Source organism: Ailuropoda melanoleuca, chromosome 7, assembly GCF_002007445.2.
Source record: "Ailuropoda melanoleuca isolate Jingjing chromosome 7, ASM200744v2, whole genome shotgun sequence".
Taxonomy (NCBI): Eukaryota; Metazoa; Chordata; class Mammalia; order Carnivora; family Ursidae; genus Ailuropoda; species Ailuropoda melanoleuca.
This window is the reverse complement of record NC_048224.1, coordinates 89,574,108-89,595,034: the sequence shown is the minus strand read 5'-3', so window position 1 is coordinate 89,595,034 and position 20,927 is coordinate 89,574,108. Positions and strand designations below refer to the sequence as shown.

Sequence of the window (20,927 nt, the reverse complement as noted above, 5' to 3'; positions counted from 1 at the left end):
CGTTTTTTTGTATCTATCTAAATATATTGCAAACTGTGAGTCCACACAGATTCAATTCCAATGCAATGACTATAGGATTCATTCTAGAGTTCTTCCTTTCTCTATCTGTAACTTCCTTCTCCAACAGTGAGAGGCTTCATTATCTTTGATATATTTACTTTCTTCCTCAGTTCCACTGAATGTGACTCATATCCCGTCCCACTACTAACCTTTCCTCACGAGCAAATGCCTTCCTTACTCTGATTGGTCCTGACAGTCCACACCGGGCTATGCTCATGAATGGAGGCCCTCCTCACCTTACTTAGGCTCCTAAATCCTACACCAGGCTACCTCTAGCTCCTAGGGGCACCACCTGCATCCTGCCTGGAGATGATTCCCATCACTGGTGGTTACACCCTCCCCCATCTGGGATGTCTTCACCTGCTCAGCCTCTGACCTCTGACACCTCCCACTGAGCCACTGTTTGCCCATTTCTATATTGGATGATTTGTTCTTGCTCTTGAGTTTTAAGAAATCTTTGTATGCTCTAGATACAAGTCCTTTGTTGGAAATATGACTTGCCAATATTTTTCCCAGCCATATTTTTTCATTCTCTTAACAGTATCTTTCATAGAGCTGAAGTTTTAAATTTTGATGAAATATAATTTATCAAAAATTTTGTTATGGATCATATCTGAGATGCTCAATAGAGTGTTTAATAGAAGTGGTGATAGTGTCTTGTCTTATTCTTGATATTAAAAGGAAGCTTTTAATGTTTCACTATTGAGGATACTTCTATAGGCCTTTATGGCTATTTGACATTAAGTTATGGGAGTGATAAAAAGTTTATAATAATTTAGGTGCCTCTGATAATGCTATAAAAAGTTAATAGGTGACATATCCCTTTATTGATAGCTTTATGAAGAGTTAAAAGAAATTCACATGAAGCAAAAAGGCACTGTGGTACAAGGGAAAGTATACAGGTTTGAGGGTCAGTCACACTTAATCTCAAATCCCAGCTCCTTTACTCATAATTTTTGTGGCCTAGGGGATATGTCTTCTCTTTTGTTTCTTCATCTATAAAACCGTGTGAAATTGTTTTAGAAATTGTCATGTATGAAAGGGTTTAGAATAGTGCAATGTTTGATTTTTGTGTTAGGGTCTAAAAAATATGATTGTTATAAAATGTTGAAAGGCTGCCTAACTGACCCTAGTCTTTCATTTAACAAATATTCACTAACATCTCCTACGTGTTGGTTAAGTAGGGGGGATAGAACTTTTAATTTAACAAGGTCACTAGTCCTACAGGCTATAAAGGATTTCTACAGGGTTAATACAAAGTGTCTTACACTCAGTGCCAAATACTTCTACTTTCTAACCATTTTTTACAGTAACATTTCTATACTAATTTCTTCAATCAGAAGATCAATATTTAAATGATTCCACCTTCAGAAACATAGCTCTAGTATCCCTACTGATGGCAGCAATCATTGAGAAAGCATATTAAACACAACTCTCATTCAGTCAAGGCTGCTGTAGATACTGTATTCCAACAACATGTTTCATTTTCAGTTATATAATACCATAGCAAATTATTTTTCCTTGATAATTAGGACGACATATGGCAAAATCCTAAGCCACATATTATCCGCTGGGTTTTGGATTTCAGACGTCTTATACTCTGAAATAGTCATCATGCATTAATTACATTAAAAATCTGAGATTATGTGAGACTGGTGTACTATCAAACAGAGCCCATATTTTTATCTTTAAATGATTCTATTAAAAAATAAAAGCTACAGAGGAGATTATGAAAATTAAATGTCAAATCAAAACACACGGAGCTACATCTGAGGTTATTAGATGGCATCTTGGACTTCAATAACCTTTATATTTAATTTTCCCCCATTTCCATCAGGGGAAGATGGTGCCTCATTTCACCTGAAGTCAATTATGAATAGCCTCTTCTTTACAGATAACAGTGCATAACAGCAGAAGGGACTACCTAAGACCAAATTGAGACTATCACCATAATCTGGATGCTGGAAAGATATGATAAATCAGAGCAAAACTCAGTGGAAAGTGAATTGATGTTCATGAGTGTTAAAAACATTGAATTTACAGTTATGAGACCCCAACAAAATAACTTTAAAAAATTCTAGAAGACATTTTACTTTGTTAGTCTCAAATGTTCCTCTTGACAGGTTACACGAGCACATGTTAAGACAACAAGATGTAAAATTACAGTCAGTAGGTTAAACATTTCACTACGTCACATGGACTCCCATGTATACAGAATACTGGTTTCCCCTTACTAACTTACATAATTACATTACCCTTTGAATGTTAATTTTAAAAAAGCAATGAAACTCTATAGGTAGAATGTATTTTCTAATGACTGATTTGGAATACAGACTTGATCTGAAATGTTAACCAGAATATCATTACATTTTTAACTAACCTTCAAATAGCCTTATAGATTATAGGCTAAACTGGGGAGAAGAAATATTTATTCAATAATTGAAAAAAACTGGTGCTTACCATGAGATCTGGGAAGCCAATAACAACTGTAGCGTAACTATTCTCGTCTGAGAAAATTCGGTTAGGAGAGGCAATCTTTTGTCCCACAGCTGAACTTAGGTTTTCAGATGATAGTTGATCACTTGAAATTTTCTGAGGTATGCTGAGATCTGCTTCTAAAGTGTCAAAGAAACATTAGATATCATATACCCCTAAAATGCTCCAGGAATTAATTTTTGCAAGATTTCATTCTCACCAACTCAAACAGAAAAGCACAAGTTAAAAAAGAGAAAACACTTGAAATTATATTCACGGCCTTTTGTTCGAGAAAAGTCAGTTTTTACAATTAAGGCATCTTCTCTAAGTGAATGCAAGTATTTACTGAATTCAAAATTTTATTAGCAATACATATAATCATTAATAGCACCCTCTAGGAAAGACATGAAACTGACCCAACCCAGTGCTAGTAATGGTTTGTTTTAGTTCTTTTTCATAACAACTTATTCACCCCCCCAAAACGGTGACGAATTAAGTAGAAATCCTGAGGGCCTGTGTAAAAAAAAAAGAAAAGATGCTACCCTAAAAGACTAATGGACTCGGAACCTAAATGTATAGAAAAATTCTGATTTCTCAGTTCAAAAAATTCAAAGACGAAACTGAAAAGATGATACATTCTTACTTACTAATTCTAATGCAGTTACTAAGTTCTCTCTTTTGGCATACATTTAACATATGTTGATGTTATTGTTCTTAAACGATTCTAGAGGACTGTAAGCACATACCACACAGCCATGAGCACAAAGAACAGGGAATTTACCTTGTATAACTCCAAATCCTGTGCTAGGGGGCTCCTCTTTCAACACGTACAACTGGCAAACCCCACTATCCTCAGATTCAATGTGCGCAGGCTTACTTAAAAGATATTTCCTGTAAACAAACAAAACATCTAAGTGAAAAGTTTTTTTTCTTTAATAATTATGAGTCCAGACTATGAAAAAAATCAGAATTCCATACCCGCCCCACTCCAAAGCCTTGTTTTTATATTCTGAGTATAACCTGCAGTTTCAGAGTTACATCATGAGTTAACAAATAACTTCTCAACACTGTCTATAGGGAGCAGTGCACAATAACAATGCAGTAATAAATAGGAACTAAAATCCAACACTTCCTGTAAGAGGAAGGGCTGGGGGGGGAAGCAACCTAATGTGACACACACCCCCATTATCATGGAACCTGCTATTGCTATGACTGCTTGATCAGCCAGCAAGTCAAGTGAGAACCTGGCCTCTTATTTGTGACAGAAGCCCTCACCACGGTAATCCCCTCGATCTACTTATTTTTAAGGTTTCTAAAATAGGGATGTATAAATAGCCAGAAATCTTTTGCAGCAGGATACTTCTGCTTGTCACCCTAGGGGCAGAGTCTGTATTTAGCCAGTCGAGGTAATGCATGAGGGAAGGGGACTCAAAATTGACCCTGCACCCTATTTATGCCAAGTGCATATAATGTCCCGTTCATCAAGAAGTATGCACCCAATGGGGGGAAAGCAACACAAACATGAACATAACTAAGTAAGAGCAACCAAGATAAAATGAAGAAGAAACTTCTAAGGGGTGAATTCTGTGAAGCTCCAAAAAGGCAACAGCTCTAGGACAGAGACTATGGCCCCTTGAAGAAAGGATAAACCAAAAATCCACTTTGAAGTATCTCTAGCTTGGCAAGAATACTGTGACTTCTCAATGCACTAATAGGAAAAAATCCAAAGAAATATGGATCATACGTAGAAGTCATTATGTTTTTACTGTTAATTTCAATGTCATTCTCAGAAACCCTTTCATAATTACTCTGTGAAGCAATATTTATTTTAATTTTTCCCCTCTCTTTCTTCTTTCACCTACAGAGATGCCAAATTCTGAAATTGTTAAAAGACAGACACTGGAAGTCAGAACAGTAAGGTTGCTAGATAACTGATGAACATGGCTGAGCTATGGTACACCCCATGAGATGCTATGTAGATCTACCCACTGGTTTGTTTGGTCCTCCACCAGAAGCCACTTGTCCTCTGCTACTAGAAAAACTGTCTTGAGGTTGATGGGAAGTAAGATGGTGTGAGTTCGCCCTTCTAGAACATCCAGCACAGTCAGGCTGTTCCTGAAAGAGGAGAAGAAAACTATCTGAAAGGAAACGGTGAGGATAATGGCTGAGTAACGATGGCACAGTCATTTCATGATTATCATGCAATGCTATGAAGAAGGTGTTCAAGACGAAATCATAACACAGAAAAATGGTAATTGAGACACGGGGAGGGGAGGCAGAGGGAGAGAGAGAATCTTAAGCAGGCTCAACACCCAGCACAGAGCGGGACATGGGGCTCAATCTCATGACACTGAGGTCATGACTTGAGCCGAAATCAAGAGCTGGAAGCTTAAATGACCGAGCCACCCAGGTGCCCCAAGCACTGTCTGTTCTTGGGTCTGTTTTAAAACGTTCTACAACGTAGGAGGAGTTACTTTTATAATAAAACATTTGCAATTTGGTTACACTGGTCTTATAATAAGGAAGCATAATTAAACAAGGAAAGAGAGTGGGCAAAATGAGGATCCCAGTTTAAATCTTCTATAACAAAGAGCTCACCCGTTTTCTTTGTAGAATACTAGCCAGTTTTTGTGCGAAAATTCTTTACACATTTTATAAGTTTCCTGAAGACAAAACAAAACAAAATATTCACATTAAGTGTGTGAGATGCAGTCATGTCTCTTTGGCTCCTTTCCCTTAAATAAAGTTCTTTGACATATAAAACATGTAATTCTCTGAGAAGCTACCTCTTTATTTATTTCAAGACTCTTATGGTAATGTGGATCAAAATATATTTCAAAATTTATTTTATCTTTAGGATAAAATTTTAAAAATAATGCCAAATACTGGTTAGAAATAAACCTGCTATTTGGCGATTGTGGAATTTATACCATGACATAAACATATAGGAAATACTGTTTTTTATAGATTCAGATACATTTATGCATTTAAATTATCTGGGGTTTTTTTTCATGGTCTTTTAAGACTTAGGTATGCTCGTTTGCAGGGCAAAAAGTAGGTCTTATTTTATATCCATTACCTTTTTCTGAATGGCAGAATAAATTCTCTTGGGTTGGCCTAGAACTTATTTACTGGTTTAATTTAGGTAATGTAGTCAAATGTTTATTTATTTAGTAGGTGCAATCAGGTGTCATACCCATCAGGTTATTACATAAATCCAAAACATAAACACACAACTGGGAAACAATTCAGTAACTGCAGGGACAGGAACTTGTCAGGAAAATCATGCTCGAAAAGCTCATGAAGTTCTATTATTATTATAGTTCAGTCCCGACAAGTCTTCACGTGAGTGTGATGTCTACAAAAAAAAGTTATTGGTTACTTAATTATACGTGTATCTACGTCTATTTGTATGACATGAACATCTACAAGTACACAATAAGAGAATTCTCTCGTGCAGTGTAGTAGGAAACCAAAGGCATGGAGAGGGATGGGCGTGCATGCATCTTTAAGGTAGAAAGCTCCAGAAATCCGGGGCAATTTGCTGGACAAGCTGGGTGTTCCCTACCGTTTCCTCCTTGTTCCACCAGGAAGGTTTCTTAGATGGACCCTCTTCTGAAGGGAGGATAAGACGTCGAAGGGTTTGGCCAGTGGTATCTAACAACAGGATGACATTATTCTGGAAATAAAGAGAAGAGTAAAAAGCTCAAGATCTGTTTCTTTTCTTTTCTTTTTTTTTTTTTAAGCAGCAGCCTCTTGGCAACCTGGGAATAGAGGATACAGTGGTAAGCCAAAGGGAAGATGACAATATTGAAAGACTTTAGAGACACCATAAAAACACTAAATGGTTTTCCTTAATATGGAATGTAAAGTACTAGATGGTTGTAGGAAGATATTTCAAATTATGTAATGCAGAATGTATTCTATTTTAAGATTTTATCTTAAAACCATCTCCTTCTAAATATAGGCTACTTTAACCGTGATTACGTTTTATTATTTACTTGAGGAAATTAAGAGGATTGATAATTTTTAAAGTCCATTTGCTTTTATTAAAACTACACTTAAAGAATACTTCATTGAAAACTGTCTTACGCTGTGCATATTAAATCTCACTTATGCTTTTCACAAATCCAGGCTTACTTCAGGAGATATGTACATGATAAAAAGAGAGGTTAGCAAGAAAAGATCAAGGATCCTATGAACCTAGTTCATTATGAGCTGCTTCATTTTAAAATTCGCTAAGCTTGAAGAACTCACAGTTGGTGTTGCAATAACATACAAACAAGTTATTTCTCCGGCAGTATTTATCAAAGCTTTGTAAATGAAGTAATAATCTCTCAGTAATTAGCATTTTCTAAGAAAAAAAATTTTAAATAAACCTTAAGTATTAAAATCAATGAACAGAAACATATGAATAAGAACTTAAAATTGGGAAACTCAGAAAAGATGCAATATTTTATTTTATTATTTATTATTATCATTTTAAAAAATTTTTATTTTATTTACTTGAGACACAGAGAGAGAACATGAAGGGGGGGAGAGGGGCGGAGGGAGAGGAGGAGTCAGAAGCAGACACCCCGCTGAGCAGGGAGCCCAACATGGGGCTGGATCCCAGGACCCTGGGATCGTGACCTGAGCTGAAGGCAGACGCTCAACTGAATGAGCCACCCAGGTGCCCTGTAAGATGAAATATTTTAAAGAGATGCAATGAACTCGGCTTTCTTTAGTTAAAATTTAAAGATGTTTAAGGATTAGACAAAAAGGTTTACAAAAACGACAACTTTAAGTTGTCAGGCCTCATTGTTATGCAATTATCTTCTTGTTTTTGTTTTGTTTTGTTTTAAATTTGGGGCTCCTCCAGTTACCCTAACCCCTATTAATTTTTCATTTCAAAAACTTTCTTTGGGGGACCGTCCGGGTGGCTCAGCCGTTAAACGTCTGCCTCAGGGTGTGATCCGGGCATTCTGGGATCGAGCCCCACATCCGACTCCTCTGCTGGGAGCCTGCTTCTTCCTCTCCCACTCCCCCTGCTTGTGTTCCCTCTCTCGCTGGTTGTCTGTCTCTCTCTGTCAAATAAATAAATAAAATCTTAAAAAACAAAAACAAAAACTTTCTTTGGGGAAAATGAAGTCATAAAGCACCCAAAGAATTAATATATGGTTTGCAAAATATAGGAAACAAATAAGAAATGTCTGCTCACTTGTTCCTTAATATTTACTGAGCAGCTTATGTTTAAAGCACAAAGGAGAACACAATGATGAATTAACCATGACCCTTGCCCTGTTTTATGTAGTCCAGTTGCAAATAAAAGAAATGCAAAAAGATTGATGATTCATCTGCAAATCTGGGCCCTCATCCTGTGGTTTCAAGTTAATCTGACTCCTAATTGTACTGAAGCGCTCAAGCATTAAAGTCTTATTTGTATCACATAGATTCCTTTGCTCCGAATCTTGGCTGTACTAAAAAATCCTACTAATAAGCATGTTGACAGAGCCTAAACTTCCCCGCAAACATTACTCTTTGAGGGCATCATTGGTATAATACGCACTTCTCCATTCAGAAGGTGTGTTAGGGATATTCTTTCTAAAATCATCATTTCCTATGAGAAGTATTATTTTTGGCCTCTGAAAGTTTGAAAACAATGGCAATACCTTAAAAGTTTTGCTTAAGAGGGGGCTCCTGGGTGGCGCAGTCGTTAAGCGTCTGCCTTCGGCTCAGGGCGTGATCCCGGCGTTCTGGGATCAAGCCCCACATCAGGCTCCTCCGCTATGAGCCTGCTTCTTCCTCTCCCACTCCCCCTGCTTGTGTTCCCTCTCTCGCTGGCTGTCTCTATCTCTGTCGAATAAATAAATAAAATCTTTAAAAAAAAAAGTTTTGCTTAAGAAAATGTATTAAGTTAAAAATTTACAGTCTCCATTCTAGATGAAATCTTTTTTTAGCAAGTATTTTTTAAAGGAGAAAATCTTTCTCGTATGATAAATATGAACATTAACATGATTCTTAGCACTTCAGCAATTGGGATAATATTAACTCTTCTAAGCAAAAGAAAATCCTAAAAATAATGTTTGATTCCAAAACATGATTAAGCAGAATAAGCAGATGATTAAACAGATACGATTAAACAGAAAAAATAAGTTAGTACAGTTTTGCATTTTTCTTCCTTTTTAGGGTCTAATACTTATACGCTCATAATTTGGCACAAGTGGACTGAAAAACTGTATCTTCGAAGTGACAGAAAACATATATATTCAGCCATTGTTGTATTTAGACAGTTTTAGAAGCAATTGGCAACATGAAGGAGTTCTGTTGCTCCATCCTTTTAGATGTTAATGGTTTCCTTCTGTAAATGACTAATAATATATTCTGTCTGAGTTTAAAAATAGAATTTTGCGTCACATCTGAGTACATGTAACCGTGGCTTTGGTGCTCCTTCAAGGGGGCAGGGAGAAGAAGCAAGTGAGCAATTTTATTATGTTTGTATCTGACTGGGAGAAAAGTAACCTCTGGATGACCTCAATGTCCTAAAGTCTGAAATTCTAAACTTTGTGCAGATGAAATAAGTAATCTCATGGCAGGGGAGGGGAAGGGAGGAGGGTCTTTATTTTTAGGCATGGCAAAGTTTCCCTTTCCTCACTTGAGATTTTATTTTAGCAAGGAAGTTTTGAGCAACTTTTTTAGCCAGGCAAATGCATCCAGAGTGAAGCTTTATAAAGACAAGGCATAGAGGAATTCATGGGAGTACTTCTCTACAATATTTTAGCTCTGCTTTCAGGGAGGGCAGAATGGGGAAAAGGAATTGAGGGCAGGGCACTCATTTGTTAGTTGGTGAAAATTATTCACCATTTGTTAAACTTTACAGATGCACGCTGTTCATTTGGAATCCAAGAGGTCTTACCTCTTAACAGGGCCATAATATAAAACAGGCAGCTAAGATAGCCTCTCTGGGAAAGGAAGAGGCAGTTCTGAGTCTAGTGGAAGTACTCCTATAAGCTGTGCATGCTTGCTCAGGGGTGCTGAGGTCGTTTTCTAGAAAATGGTTCAGACTGTGGTTAGAGGGCCAAGTCAGGTGGTAGCGCGTGCAAGAATGCCAGGAGCGCAAGGGCCGCTATGAGTTAGGCACCTCTTTACACTCAACAGACTATTGATCAGCGATGTTGCTAAATAGTTGGATCTTTTGGGAAAATATAATACTTGCTAGGAGCCTAAAAATCTAGTACTTTCAAAGAATTGGTATATGTAGATTTGACAGTTAATTTGACAGCTGAAAATCTGGCAGGATTGTTTGAATAAATACTCCAAATTTAGATTCTTATTCAAATGCCATTGGCTTACTAGATTAAAAATCACCAAGATAGCATGTGCTTTTTACAACGAGATTCTTCTCATTGTGGAAGTCAATTCAATGGCATTGATACTTTATTAGAAACCTACAAAGTAAAACCCTTACTCCACGTGCTGGACACAAATTTTTATAAGCAATATCTGGATATGTATAAACTCAGCTTGGAGGAGAAAGTGAAAATTTCTTTAAAAGTGAAAAGCAGGGGCGCCTGGGTGGCACAGCGGTTAAGCCTCTGCCTTCGGCTCAGGGCGTGATCCCGGCGTTCTGGGATCGAGCCCCACATCAGGCTCCTCTGCTATAAGCCTGCTTCTTCCTCTCCCACTCCCCCTGCTTGTGTTCCTTCTCTCGCTGGCTGTCTCTATCTCTGTCAAATAAATAAATAAAATCTTAAAAAAAAATAAATAAAAGCGAAAAGCAGAAAAAAATTTAACTCAGAACTTATGGTAATTATTTACACAAGGCCTAAAAGTTGACTTACTGACTCAGTGCAACATTGACATGTTATTTATGCAATATTTCCTCTTGATTAGACGTGGTCTAAAAATATTGTTTCTTGGTAACACTTTGCTCTCCTAGTGACTTTAAATACTTGTAAATAACAACATTGCATTTCTTTAATATCTTCCTATTGTGAATGCTTTTTAATTGTTCAGATTCCCCAAGCAGCTGCCATGAGTGAGAGGGTGGGTGAAGTTTAATTCTGGTGGGGCCAAGCCAATCTGCTTTGAATCTCAGTTTTACCATGTATTTACTGGGCAGGTTATCTAAACTCTCTGAGCCTCCATTTTCTCCCATGTAAATAAGGTTAAGGGCAGCCTCAATATGCTGCTGGAAGAATAACATGAAATAATGTATGTCATCTTTTATTTGGCACATTGCCAGCATTTAATAATTGCTCCTTCTCCTTGAGAGGTTCATCACTGGCTTTCTGGGATACCACACTCCCTGGTCTGTCTACCTACTTCACTGGCCACTCATCTTCAGTCCCCTTGGTTGATTTTCCCCATATCTCCCTCATTTCTTCATATTTCATTGCCCGAGAGCTTGGAGATCTCTACCCACACTCACTCCCTTGGTGACATCTTTCAGTCTCATGGTTTTCAATAGCACTTTTCTGCCAAGGCCCCCTAAATTTATATTTCCTGTTCTGATTCTCTCCACTCAACTCCAGGCTCATCTACTTGGATGTCTAATAGGCATCTCAGATTTAATCAAATGTCTAATCCCTCCCAAATCAATTCCTCATCTCAACTGATGGTGACTCTATTCTTTTAGTTGCTCATGCCCTAAACCTTGATGTTGTCCTTAATTAACTCTACCCTCTTTCACCCCACGCATTTGATCTGTTAGGAAATTGTTTGGTTCTACCTTCAATACACACCCAGAATCCATCATTACTGACAACCTCCATCCTCTAAACTGCAATGATCTCTTGCTGGATCATTGAGAACATTTCTTAACTAGTCTCCTTCATTCTGCCTTAGCACCTACAGACTGTTCACCGCAGAGGAGCCAGAGAAATCCTCAAAAATGTAAGTCAGGTCATGCTACTCCTGTGCTTGAAAAACTCTAACACCTTCCTTTTCCACCCACAGGCAGGGCCCAGGCCATTACAATGGTCGACAAGGCTCTGCACAACCTGCTTCTCCATCGCTTGCACCATGTCCCTTCCCCAACTAGCTGAGCAACCTCTGTGACCTCACTGCCCTATACTCTCCCCCTCACTCAATCTTCCCCACCACACTTCTTTAAAGATGGGAAAAAGCAAGCTCCAGGCGCTGGGCCTTTGAACTTAGAATTCCCTTTGCCTGGAGCTCTATTTTAGGTATCTGTTCTCTCCCTTACTTCCTTCAAATCTTTGCTTAAATATCCCCTCATCATTTAGGCAATCCCTGCCCATCTACCCTATTTTAAATGGCAATCTTCCTGCCAGCCTTCCATTTTACTCTCCCTTGCTTCTCATCTTCTAATTTGAGATATAATTTCATGATATCTTTTGCTTATTGTCTACCTTCCTGCACCAGAACGTAAGCTTTCCAGGACAAAGATTTTTGTGTTTTGTTTGCTGCAGCATCCCCAGGAATAGGCACATGATATATATCTGTTGAATGAATAATATGCTCGGAATGGTGGATACTAGGTGGGTAATAAGTACGCAAAGACATTACACTCCTTTCTACTGGTATAGTATGAATTAACTTAGACCATTAGAGTTCTCACTAATTGCAACACAGCTTACCTTTTGATCTCTATCTTCTGTTTGGAATTACTTTGACTCTAAGCATCTGTATGACCTTGAGCATCATTACATACCAAAGGGTCTCAGTGTAGTCCTACAACGAACTGAAGATCTATGTCCTCCCCAAATTCATATGTTGAAATCCTAAACCTTGATGTAGTAGAAGGTGGGGACCATGGGAGGTCATTACGTCATGAGGGTGAAGACTTCATGAATGAGGTTAGTACCCTCATCCATGAGACACCAAGGAGATCCCCTGCTCTTTCTACTATGTGAGGTTACAGTGAAGAGACAGCTGTTTAGGCCACCAGACACCAGATCCAGATCTGCTGGCCCTTGATCTTGGACTTCCCAGCCTCCAGAACTGTGAGGAATAAATTTCTGTTGTTTGTAAGCTACCTAGTCTATGCTATATGTATGACAGTAGCCCGAACAGACCAAGACAAGTCCATTCACTATATTTATATGGCTGTATCTACGTAAAGAAGGTAATTCAGGTTTCAGATAAAGTGTCATCACCTAAGAGGAGCACACTTTAATACAGTGCATTCTTCCACCTCCTCTTACCCCACCCCATCACTCCTTAGGACATTACCTTGTTTCTACATAGCACTTATCACTACCTGAAATGGGTGTATGTATTTGCTGGCTTCCTTTGTCATTTATCTCCCCAGAGAGAATGTAAGCTTCACAACAAAGAATTATCTGGCCTCAAATGTCATCAGTGCTGAGGTCGAGAAATCCTAACTTACATGCTTCCAGAATCACAGGTCATGTCGAAGTTTCTGCAGAGAGGAAGATATTAGCCTACCTTTGCGGTACTGACAAAACACAACTCTGATCCTTCCTCGATCTTTACGAAAGCAGGATTTTCACTTACAGGCTGCAAGTCACTCTTGCCTTTGCCTTCACATAGCTCACCCTTGCCATAAGTGTACCATGCAAGCAGCCTGGGACGCCTTACCTGCTGCTCGTGCAGAATCACTTGACCCTTGAGGGGATTTCCCAGCGGTGCCACTGTCACAAATGGGAGCCAAACTCTACTGGCCATTCTTGGGAAGATGTCAGAAAAGTCTGCCAAGTAGCCACTTTTCCCAGTCATGTTCATGAAGTATAAGGTGATGGGATTGCACGCAACTACATAGAGGGTATTTTCCTCATTTTCTGTAATGACAAAAAGGTGTTAATTTTGTGGTCTGCATGAGATTTTCTGACTGGGCAAGAGGTCCAGTAAAATCTGAATCATGAGACGGAGCACACAGTTGGAACTCAGCGGATGATTTGTGGATGGACTGATTAGGAGATAGATATATATAAATTAACTCTGATTCTAAGCTTTTCTCTCACAAATACAGAAGAGGTAAAAAGCAAAGAAAAAACAACAAAAACCCTAGTTTGCATATGTGGACAATACTGAAAGAGAGAGTTAACCGATAGGAAGGGCTTTGTTATTAAGGGCTAATTCTGACTGACAGCGGCTGCCTGGAAGGTTGTTTTGAAATGGTAAAGGCCAGGACTAGGCTGAACCAGGAAAGTGCTCCTGCTGAGCGAAGCCTCTCACAGGCGTGAGGCTGAGGATCACACATACTCATCTCCAATCCCGGAAGATGTGACAAGGGCCAAAGTTCAAACTTTATCCGCAAAATCCATATTTATTCTCTACTAGTGATTGAAAAATATCTTCACAAGAGCACCGGTCTGTTACCACTCTGTATATTTTTAAAGCACATATTTTCATTCAACAAAGCTGGTTTTAGGAATAAACAATATTCACAGAACTTATTATGAGCAAAAACTTGCTTCTGTATTTCCGCCTCAACAATCCCCATCTTAGGCAAGTGACTCTCTCCCATTCCCCTGTCATCACCTCTGTTTAATAGGACCTTAGTAACTGCCATCAATTGAAAACTTCTGCCAAAACGTACCCAGGGCATACTGCATGAATCAGTAGGTAATGGCAACAGTCCAGAAATGTAGATGCCAAAAATTCACATCCTTTATTTGTCATTCTTTACAATAAGTTTAATGACTGCAAATCACTCCAGCCCTGCTTTCATAGTTCATGTAATCATCAAACTGGAATCCCAGCCCCCAAATCCAATGTTTCTCTTTTTCTTTTCCTCTTCTATTTTTAGCACATGCCTGGGTGTGTTTAACTTTGTGCTACACTTGTAATGAGAAACAGACATATGCATACAAACTTAGCAGTGCCTATGTGGATTCCACAATAGTATTTTGTTAGGTTGTTATAGGAAATTAGTTCTAAATTACATACAATTACTATCCAATCCAAAAATGACACAGTTACTGAGTCTATCATAGACTTCTTGATGTTTAGAGGTTCTTTTAATTCCCCTTTTTAAAAAAAAAATCAGTGCAGGAAGGAAAATCAAAAGAATAAACTGACATACCATGTGATGTAGCAATGTCACAGATTAAGTTAACTTCATCCAATGGTAACTTCCAGGAGGCACATTCTTCAGTAAAGGTTTGGGATCTTTCTTCATATCTTTCTACTGGATATTCCTGTATGTTTATAAGGGCTGGACCCTAGAATAAAGTAATTACCTGGGTTAAGGAATTTAAGGCTAATGTTCTTCTAAAATACAGAGTTTAAATTCAAACACTCAACATCTTTAATTACCTCGTCTAATTTTATTGACTGCCAGGGTACCTATAATAATAATAATACCACATACTTGCATTTATAAATGCTTTCATTCGTTCTTATTTCTCACTTTCTCTTCTGTTTATTCACAAAATACACTAGATGTAAAATCCCATATGTTTCTCATTACTTCATTCCTTCCTAAGCCAAGAGCAAGTTTTGAACTGTGAGTTAGGACCCAGGGCTTTAAACAAGGATAATAATCTGTAAATGTATGAATCAGGGCCTGATACAGTTCCATTGAAAAGAATGATTATTATATCATTCTATAGAAAGTAAGAGCTGAACTGGGGTCTTTGAAATAAAATAAATGTTAAAAAAGTGACATTTGAAATTAAAAAAAAAGCTTACTGATATTTACAAAAGGTAAACTATAACACATACAGCGAACATTACTCAATAGAAACATAAGCAGAGGAACTAATTTAATAATGTTATTGATATCAGGGCTGGGTCCTTCAAGATGAGAACTATACAGAACTATATAGATGTAACCACACTTTTAATATCCGCATGCCATACAGTCCTTAATTAATCAAAAATGTCTCGGTTAGATACTCTTGCAGCATCCCTGCCACCCCCCACACCACCCCTTTCTATCTAGTACGCATCTCAGGAGCCAGAAGTCTAAAAACTACATTCCTCATACTCCCTCGCAGTAAGGGTTCTACATACGATTTAGGTCCTGCCAGTGAAATGCACTTGAATGGTCCACAGGTCAAGTTGGACCCACCGCCTGCTTTTGTAAATAACACTTTACGAGAACACAGCCATGTTTCTCTTTTAACATATTGTCTACGGCTGCTTTTGTGCTACCCCAGCAGAGTGGAGTAACAGCAGCTGACTCTGCGTGGCCTAAAACGTTACTATCTGGCCCTTTACAGAAAAAGTTTGCGGATCCTGCTGGGCTAGGTAGCTGCCAGCGCCAGGGGTGCTGGTAGAAGCAGAAGCACTGATCCTGAGACTGAAAATCCAGTGGTGGTCCATTGACTCCTGTTTCTTCTGTCTTCTAATGATTTTATAGGCATCCGATTCCCCACAGTAAATCCCTTTCTGCTTGAAATACCTAAAGGAGTTTCTGTTGCAGCTAAGGACTGATGCTCTTTCCCTTTGCCTTTTTACATAGAAACAAATACCATGGAATCAGTGTCCTAGGATAACACACAACATACCTGACTCTAATTCAGGTTAGCTCTCAGGAATTCTATTAGCCATTAGCAATTACCTACACTGAACTCCTCAGAGGGCAGACTGGCTTGAGAGTTGGAGATAAAGCTAAATCTAAAATAACCTCAGAACAAGTCATTCCTGAGGTTGTATGGGTTCTTCCCAGGGAAGATATAGAAAAATCTGTAACATTCAATATTTTAATGAAGAAATAATAATATCAACCTTTATGTCTATATGATGAGTTTCTGCTGGACACAACAGTTTTTGAATTCCATTTCTTGACTGACCAATTGTCCAATAGCCCATGAACGTCTGCTCTGGCAGAGGTAACCTGGCAAGGATGATTTGAAAAGTAAATATTTCTTCTTGTTTCCAAGTCATAGAAAAAAAAGTGATCCATCAATTATCAACCACACAAATAAAATTGAAGAGCGCTTCATTTAGAAGTGAGTTATATTTTATTAAAAGATAGTCTATAATATGACATTTAGAATATACTTTAAGAAGAAGATTACACTCCTGCCATTTGCAATGACATGGATGGAGCTAGAGAGTATAATGCTAATCGAAATAAGACAGTCAGAGAAAGACAAATACCATATGGTTTCACTCATATGAGGAACTTAAGAAACATGCAAAGGGGGGAAAAGAGAGAGAGGGAGAAATCAAGAAACAGACTCTTAACTATTGAGAACCAAAGTGATGGTTACCAGAAGGGAGGGGGTGGAGGGATGGGGGAAATATGTGATGGGGATTAAGGAGCCCACTTGTTCTGATGAGCCCTGGTTGATGTGTGGAATTGCTGAATCACTATATTGTACAACTGAAACTAATATCACACTGTATTTAACTAACTGGAATTAAAATAAAAACTTAAAAAAAGAAGATTTCACATTTCTGGAACTAAGAAGGTAAGGTCCTATCCTGTTTTTACCTTGATGACTAATATAATTAAGGTTTACATATTTTTCCTTGAATTGGTAAAATACTTAGCGACTTAACACCTCAATTCCTAGTAAAGTATAGGAAGGATTTGGAGAAAAAATGAAGCCTTTAATAATCTCACAAAAATATACAGACGCTTAAAAAAAAACATTTATCCACTTGACAAAGAGCAACTTTGTTTAACTTCCAGTTTTTATAGATAATTTCTGGGATACTCAAGAATTCTGGTTTGAACTTGCAAACTCATTCTAAATGACACTCATGGAAATTAACCAGGCTGCATGGTTCCATATAAAAATAGCACTAGCTGTTTGGTTGGCAGGGTATGGGAAGGACCCTCAGGTACTCCATATAGAAACTATCTGTAACCACATAACAAGATTGCTATCGGCAATAAGGCTAAAACCAAAAGACACATGTGGGCTATTCTGGAGTCATACAACAAACGACTCCATCTTCCTTCTTGGTAACACGAAGTGTTGTTCTAAGACTTTTCCTGTGGGCTCCAGACTGGCCAACTGAGGCAAACCAAAGTCCCTCATTTATTTTTCACTACTAACTCCTCCCAATAAGCTATGGAAAAATCTATTACTAACTCTTTCCCCTTCAATAAGTCAGTAGTCAGGGGAAAGGGGAAGAATTGTATTTGGGTGCATGAGCAAGCTTTGGAATTGGAAACTTATATAATCAACACTAATTTGGGGCTCAATCTTAACGAATAACCAGTTAGCAAAAGGCCCTATATTCCATTACCGGAATCTGTCATCCAACTTAAACCACACTTAAATTGTTACACCTGATTTCATGGAAATGACAATGGTATTTTCCATGATTTTTAGATCCTGACACTTGTATTGTTTGACTCTATTAAAGTCTTAGCTGGAATGATGTCTGGATTTGATTTTAAGGGGGAGGAGGATGAACTTAAGGCCTATAAATAGCACTACTTTTTATCTTCAATGTCATTCATGAATTTATGTTTTTTAAAACAATGAAGTATTTCAATTCATATGTTGTGATGTTTCTTAATCCCCCGTGGAAGTATTAATAAAGATCTGGAAGTAAAAGTTTTAACTTAAAGAAAGGTGAATACCAAAATTATGATTCAGGTCAAATTACATAGGAAGCAAAAATAATTTTTTTCTAAGCAGGCACACAATTCATAACATGATGCATATGGACACCAAAGCTGAGTCTGAATGACATGCAAGAGATTTGTCTAAGATTGTTTCCATAAAGAGGTGATCTGGGGTTTTAAAGAGTATGTTCTGGCAAATTTCTGCCTTCTCTGAACTTGTGCCAATACTATTTCTGGAGTCTGAAAGAAACACATGAGAAAGATTTGGATCTTTCTAGGGGCATTATGCAATTGGAAGTTGTTGATGTACCTATTAGCAACAATTCCTAAAACATCTCCTTACCACAAGAACTAATTTTCACAGGAATAGTGGAACCCCTCAGGGTAGTTCCACCAACTCTCAAAACTTCATGAATTACTACCATCTTGGAGAAGAAAAATAACAACTCCAATTTTAGCAGTCCTCACTCACTCCTAATATTTTAAATTGAACCTCTTGTAAAAATTAGGTTGGATTGTCCAACTGAGTTTACTAGAGCCTTTCATAGAATAACCCTGACAAATATTTCCACTTTTGGCTCTTATGCCTTCCTCTTACTCTACAGCCAATTTAAGCCTTAGCCACTTTGAACTGCTACTTGTTCTTCCTGAACAAGCTACACATTTTCGTGCTTCCAAGAGGCTATTACCTCTTCCCAGAATTCCTCTCTGGTATTGCCTCGTTGGTGAAATCCTTCTCATTTTTAAAGCCCAATTCAAGTGTCACTTCCCTTTGCATCTCTTGCCCATATTTCTTTCTGAGCAGGATGAATCTCTTGCTCTTCTAGGTTTCCATGGAAATTTGCACATTTGGAACTCTTAGAAACTCTTAGGATACAGTTCTGTAGCATTTGCAATTTTCAAATTTAAGGCCTGACAGAGAATCAAGTTTTCGAGAGCAAAGTCAGAAGTGAATCCCTTGCAAATATTTATATTTACTAAAATAAAAAGTCAGCATACTTAAAAAGAGAAAATAGAAAAGCCCCTTAAACACTCTAAATAAGTAATAGTGGATATTACTATTTCCCAGTTACCCTCCCTTGTTTGCTAGAAACTTCTGAATCTCCCTGCCCCATAATCTCATATGTTGCTGGCCAGTTAATTTTGTTTTGCTGCAAATGATGTGTACACAACGGGTCTGTGTAGGTGTGTTTCCTGTCTTTGCCTGGCTCTGCATTAGACATGATGGCTTTCACTTTCTTAGACTTGTGTTCCTCTGCCACCTAGGTCCTGCTGACGTCATAGAAATGAAGAGTAATTTGGATGCATGAGATGGAAAAAGATTTGAGGAAACTTGCTATTCTTGGCTGACAGTTCTCAAATATGCACCCCAATATTCAGAATGACCCTGTGTAGTCTTAGTGCTGGTGCCTCAAGTCCCTCTGTGCCAGAGCAGACATTGTCAGCTTGTTCTGCCCATCTCTGGCTTTCTTTCTCCTCGAAGAAGGTGCCAAAGTATGGTTCTAGGGCCTGGGATTCCTTTCTCTCCTCTTTCTTCAAGTTTTACTGCAAAAACTTCTCTTTTTCTGCCATCTGCTTTCCCAACCACATCTTATTATTTTCTAACCTTAAATTCTTCCCTTTTCTAATTATCTGCATCAAGACTGCCTGAGATTGAATCTTTCCCAGTTGGAAATTCCCCACCCTTCCAATCCCCCACAGGAAACCTCTGCTATTTCCCACAAGAAGGACTCATAGGATGAGATAACCCTACTGAAATAGCACTTTGAATATAACATTGCATAGCAAGGTTGATAGTTTATGTATTTTCCCAATGAGATGAATTCATCAAGGGTAAGGCTTACATCTTACTTGAATCCTTGACACTCTGGTACTCAGAATCCATCCACTCTGCCACTGGAATCTCTCTGGCTCTTGGGCCTCCTTTCCTTCCCACTGCCACAAGCCGGCCCTCACTGAGCATCACTCAGATGACTGCTTCCAGACAGGTCTTCCTGCTGTCAGCTTCATTGCCTTTTTTTTTTTTTTTTAAAGAAAAAAACCCAAACGAATCGTTCTAAAATTACGCATTTGACCATAGTACTTTTTGGAGTCAAATTCTGGGATTCCCTCTGACTCTTCTCTCCCTTTTAGCCCCATCACAAGGCATGCCCGCACTCCACCCTTTGTTTGAGTCACCAAACTACTTGCAGTTTCCAAAATGCACTGTGGCCTCTTAAAACTGTTTCTGCTTGAAGTGTTTTCTTCTTTATTTGCCTGGAGAAGGGCTAGTAATCCCTTAAGCATTTGGCCTGGTTAATCCTCCCTGACTCTCCCCCAAGGCAGAAGGCAGCAATCCTACCTCTCTAATTCTCTCTAGTGTGGCTCTAACATAACACAAGTCACTCTTTACTTGGGTGCCTCCCCAATGCACCGTGACCTCCTTGAAGGCAGATATGAAGACTTCTTCACCTTTATATTTCTGACTCCTTACTTAGTGTGTATTGATGTGAGAAATAAAGGCAAAAGAAAAAATTAAATTTCCTTACTGCCTACATCCCATTGACAAGTCTTTGAAATAGGCAGCGTGACCTTTCTCTGGGAGCTCAGCTGCCTGGATGCTGACACTTGGCTAAGGGCAAAAGGCAATCTTAGCCCGACCCCTCCAGAATCCTCTAAGTCTTCTTTAATATATAAAAATTCCTTTGGGGACGCCTGGGTGGCACAGCAGTTAAGCGTCTGCCTTCGGCTCAGGGTGTGATCCCGGCGTTATGGGATCAAGCCCCATGTCAGGCTCCTCCGCTATGAGCCTGCTTCTTCCTCTCCCACTCCCCCTGCTTGTGTTCCCTCTCTCACTGGGTGTCTCTATCTCTGTCAAATAAATAAATAAAATCTTTAAAAAAAAATTCCTTTGGAAACTTCCTTTATCTCTACCATCCAAGATACATGTTAGCAATCATCCTCTAAACAT

At 38.5% G+C, this 20,927-nt stretch overlaps 1 protein-coding gene across 5 annotated transcripts in view; it reads right to left on the bottom strand.

Annotated features, from left to right (window-relative positions):
- The window catches only part of VWA8 (von Willebrand factor A domain containing 8), a 344,886-nt gene that overhangs the window by 105,404 nt on the left and 218,555 nt on the right, over window positions 1-20,927 (bottom strand). For all 5 annotated transcript variants that reach the window (XM_034665237.1, XM_034665238.1, XM_034665239.1 and 2 more), the window contains 8 exons: window positions 16,177-16,285; window positions 14,528-14,666; window positions 13,081-13,280; window positions 6,104-6,214; window positions 5,134-5,198; window positions 4,525-4,650; window positions 3,317-3,426; window positions 2,521-2,675 (listed from right to left, as the gene is read on the bottom strand). In XM_034665237.1, the coding sequence (XP_034521128.1) occupies window positions 2,521-2,675; window positions 3,317-3,426; window positions 4,525-4,650; window positions 5,134-5,198; window positions 6,104-6,214; window positions 13,081-13,280; window positions 14,528-14,666; window positions 16,177-16,285 (1,015 nt within the window). The remainder of the gene's footprint in view (window positions 1-2,520; window positions 2,676-3,316; window positions 3,427-4,524; window positions 4,651-5,133; window positions 5,199-6,103; window positions 6,215-13,080; window positions 13,281-14,527; window positions 14,667-16,176; window positions 16,286-20,927) is intronic.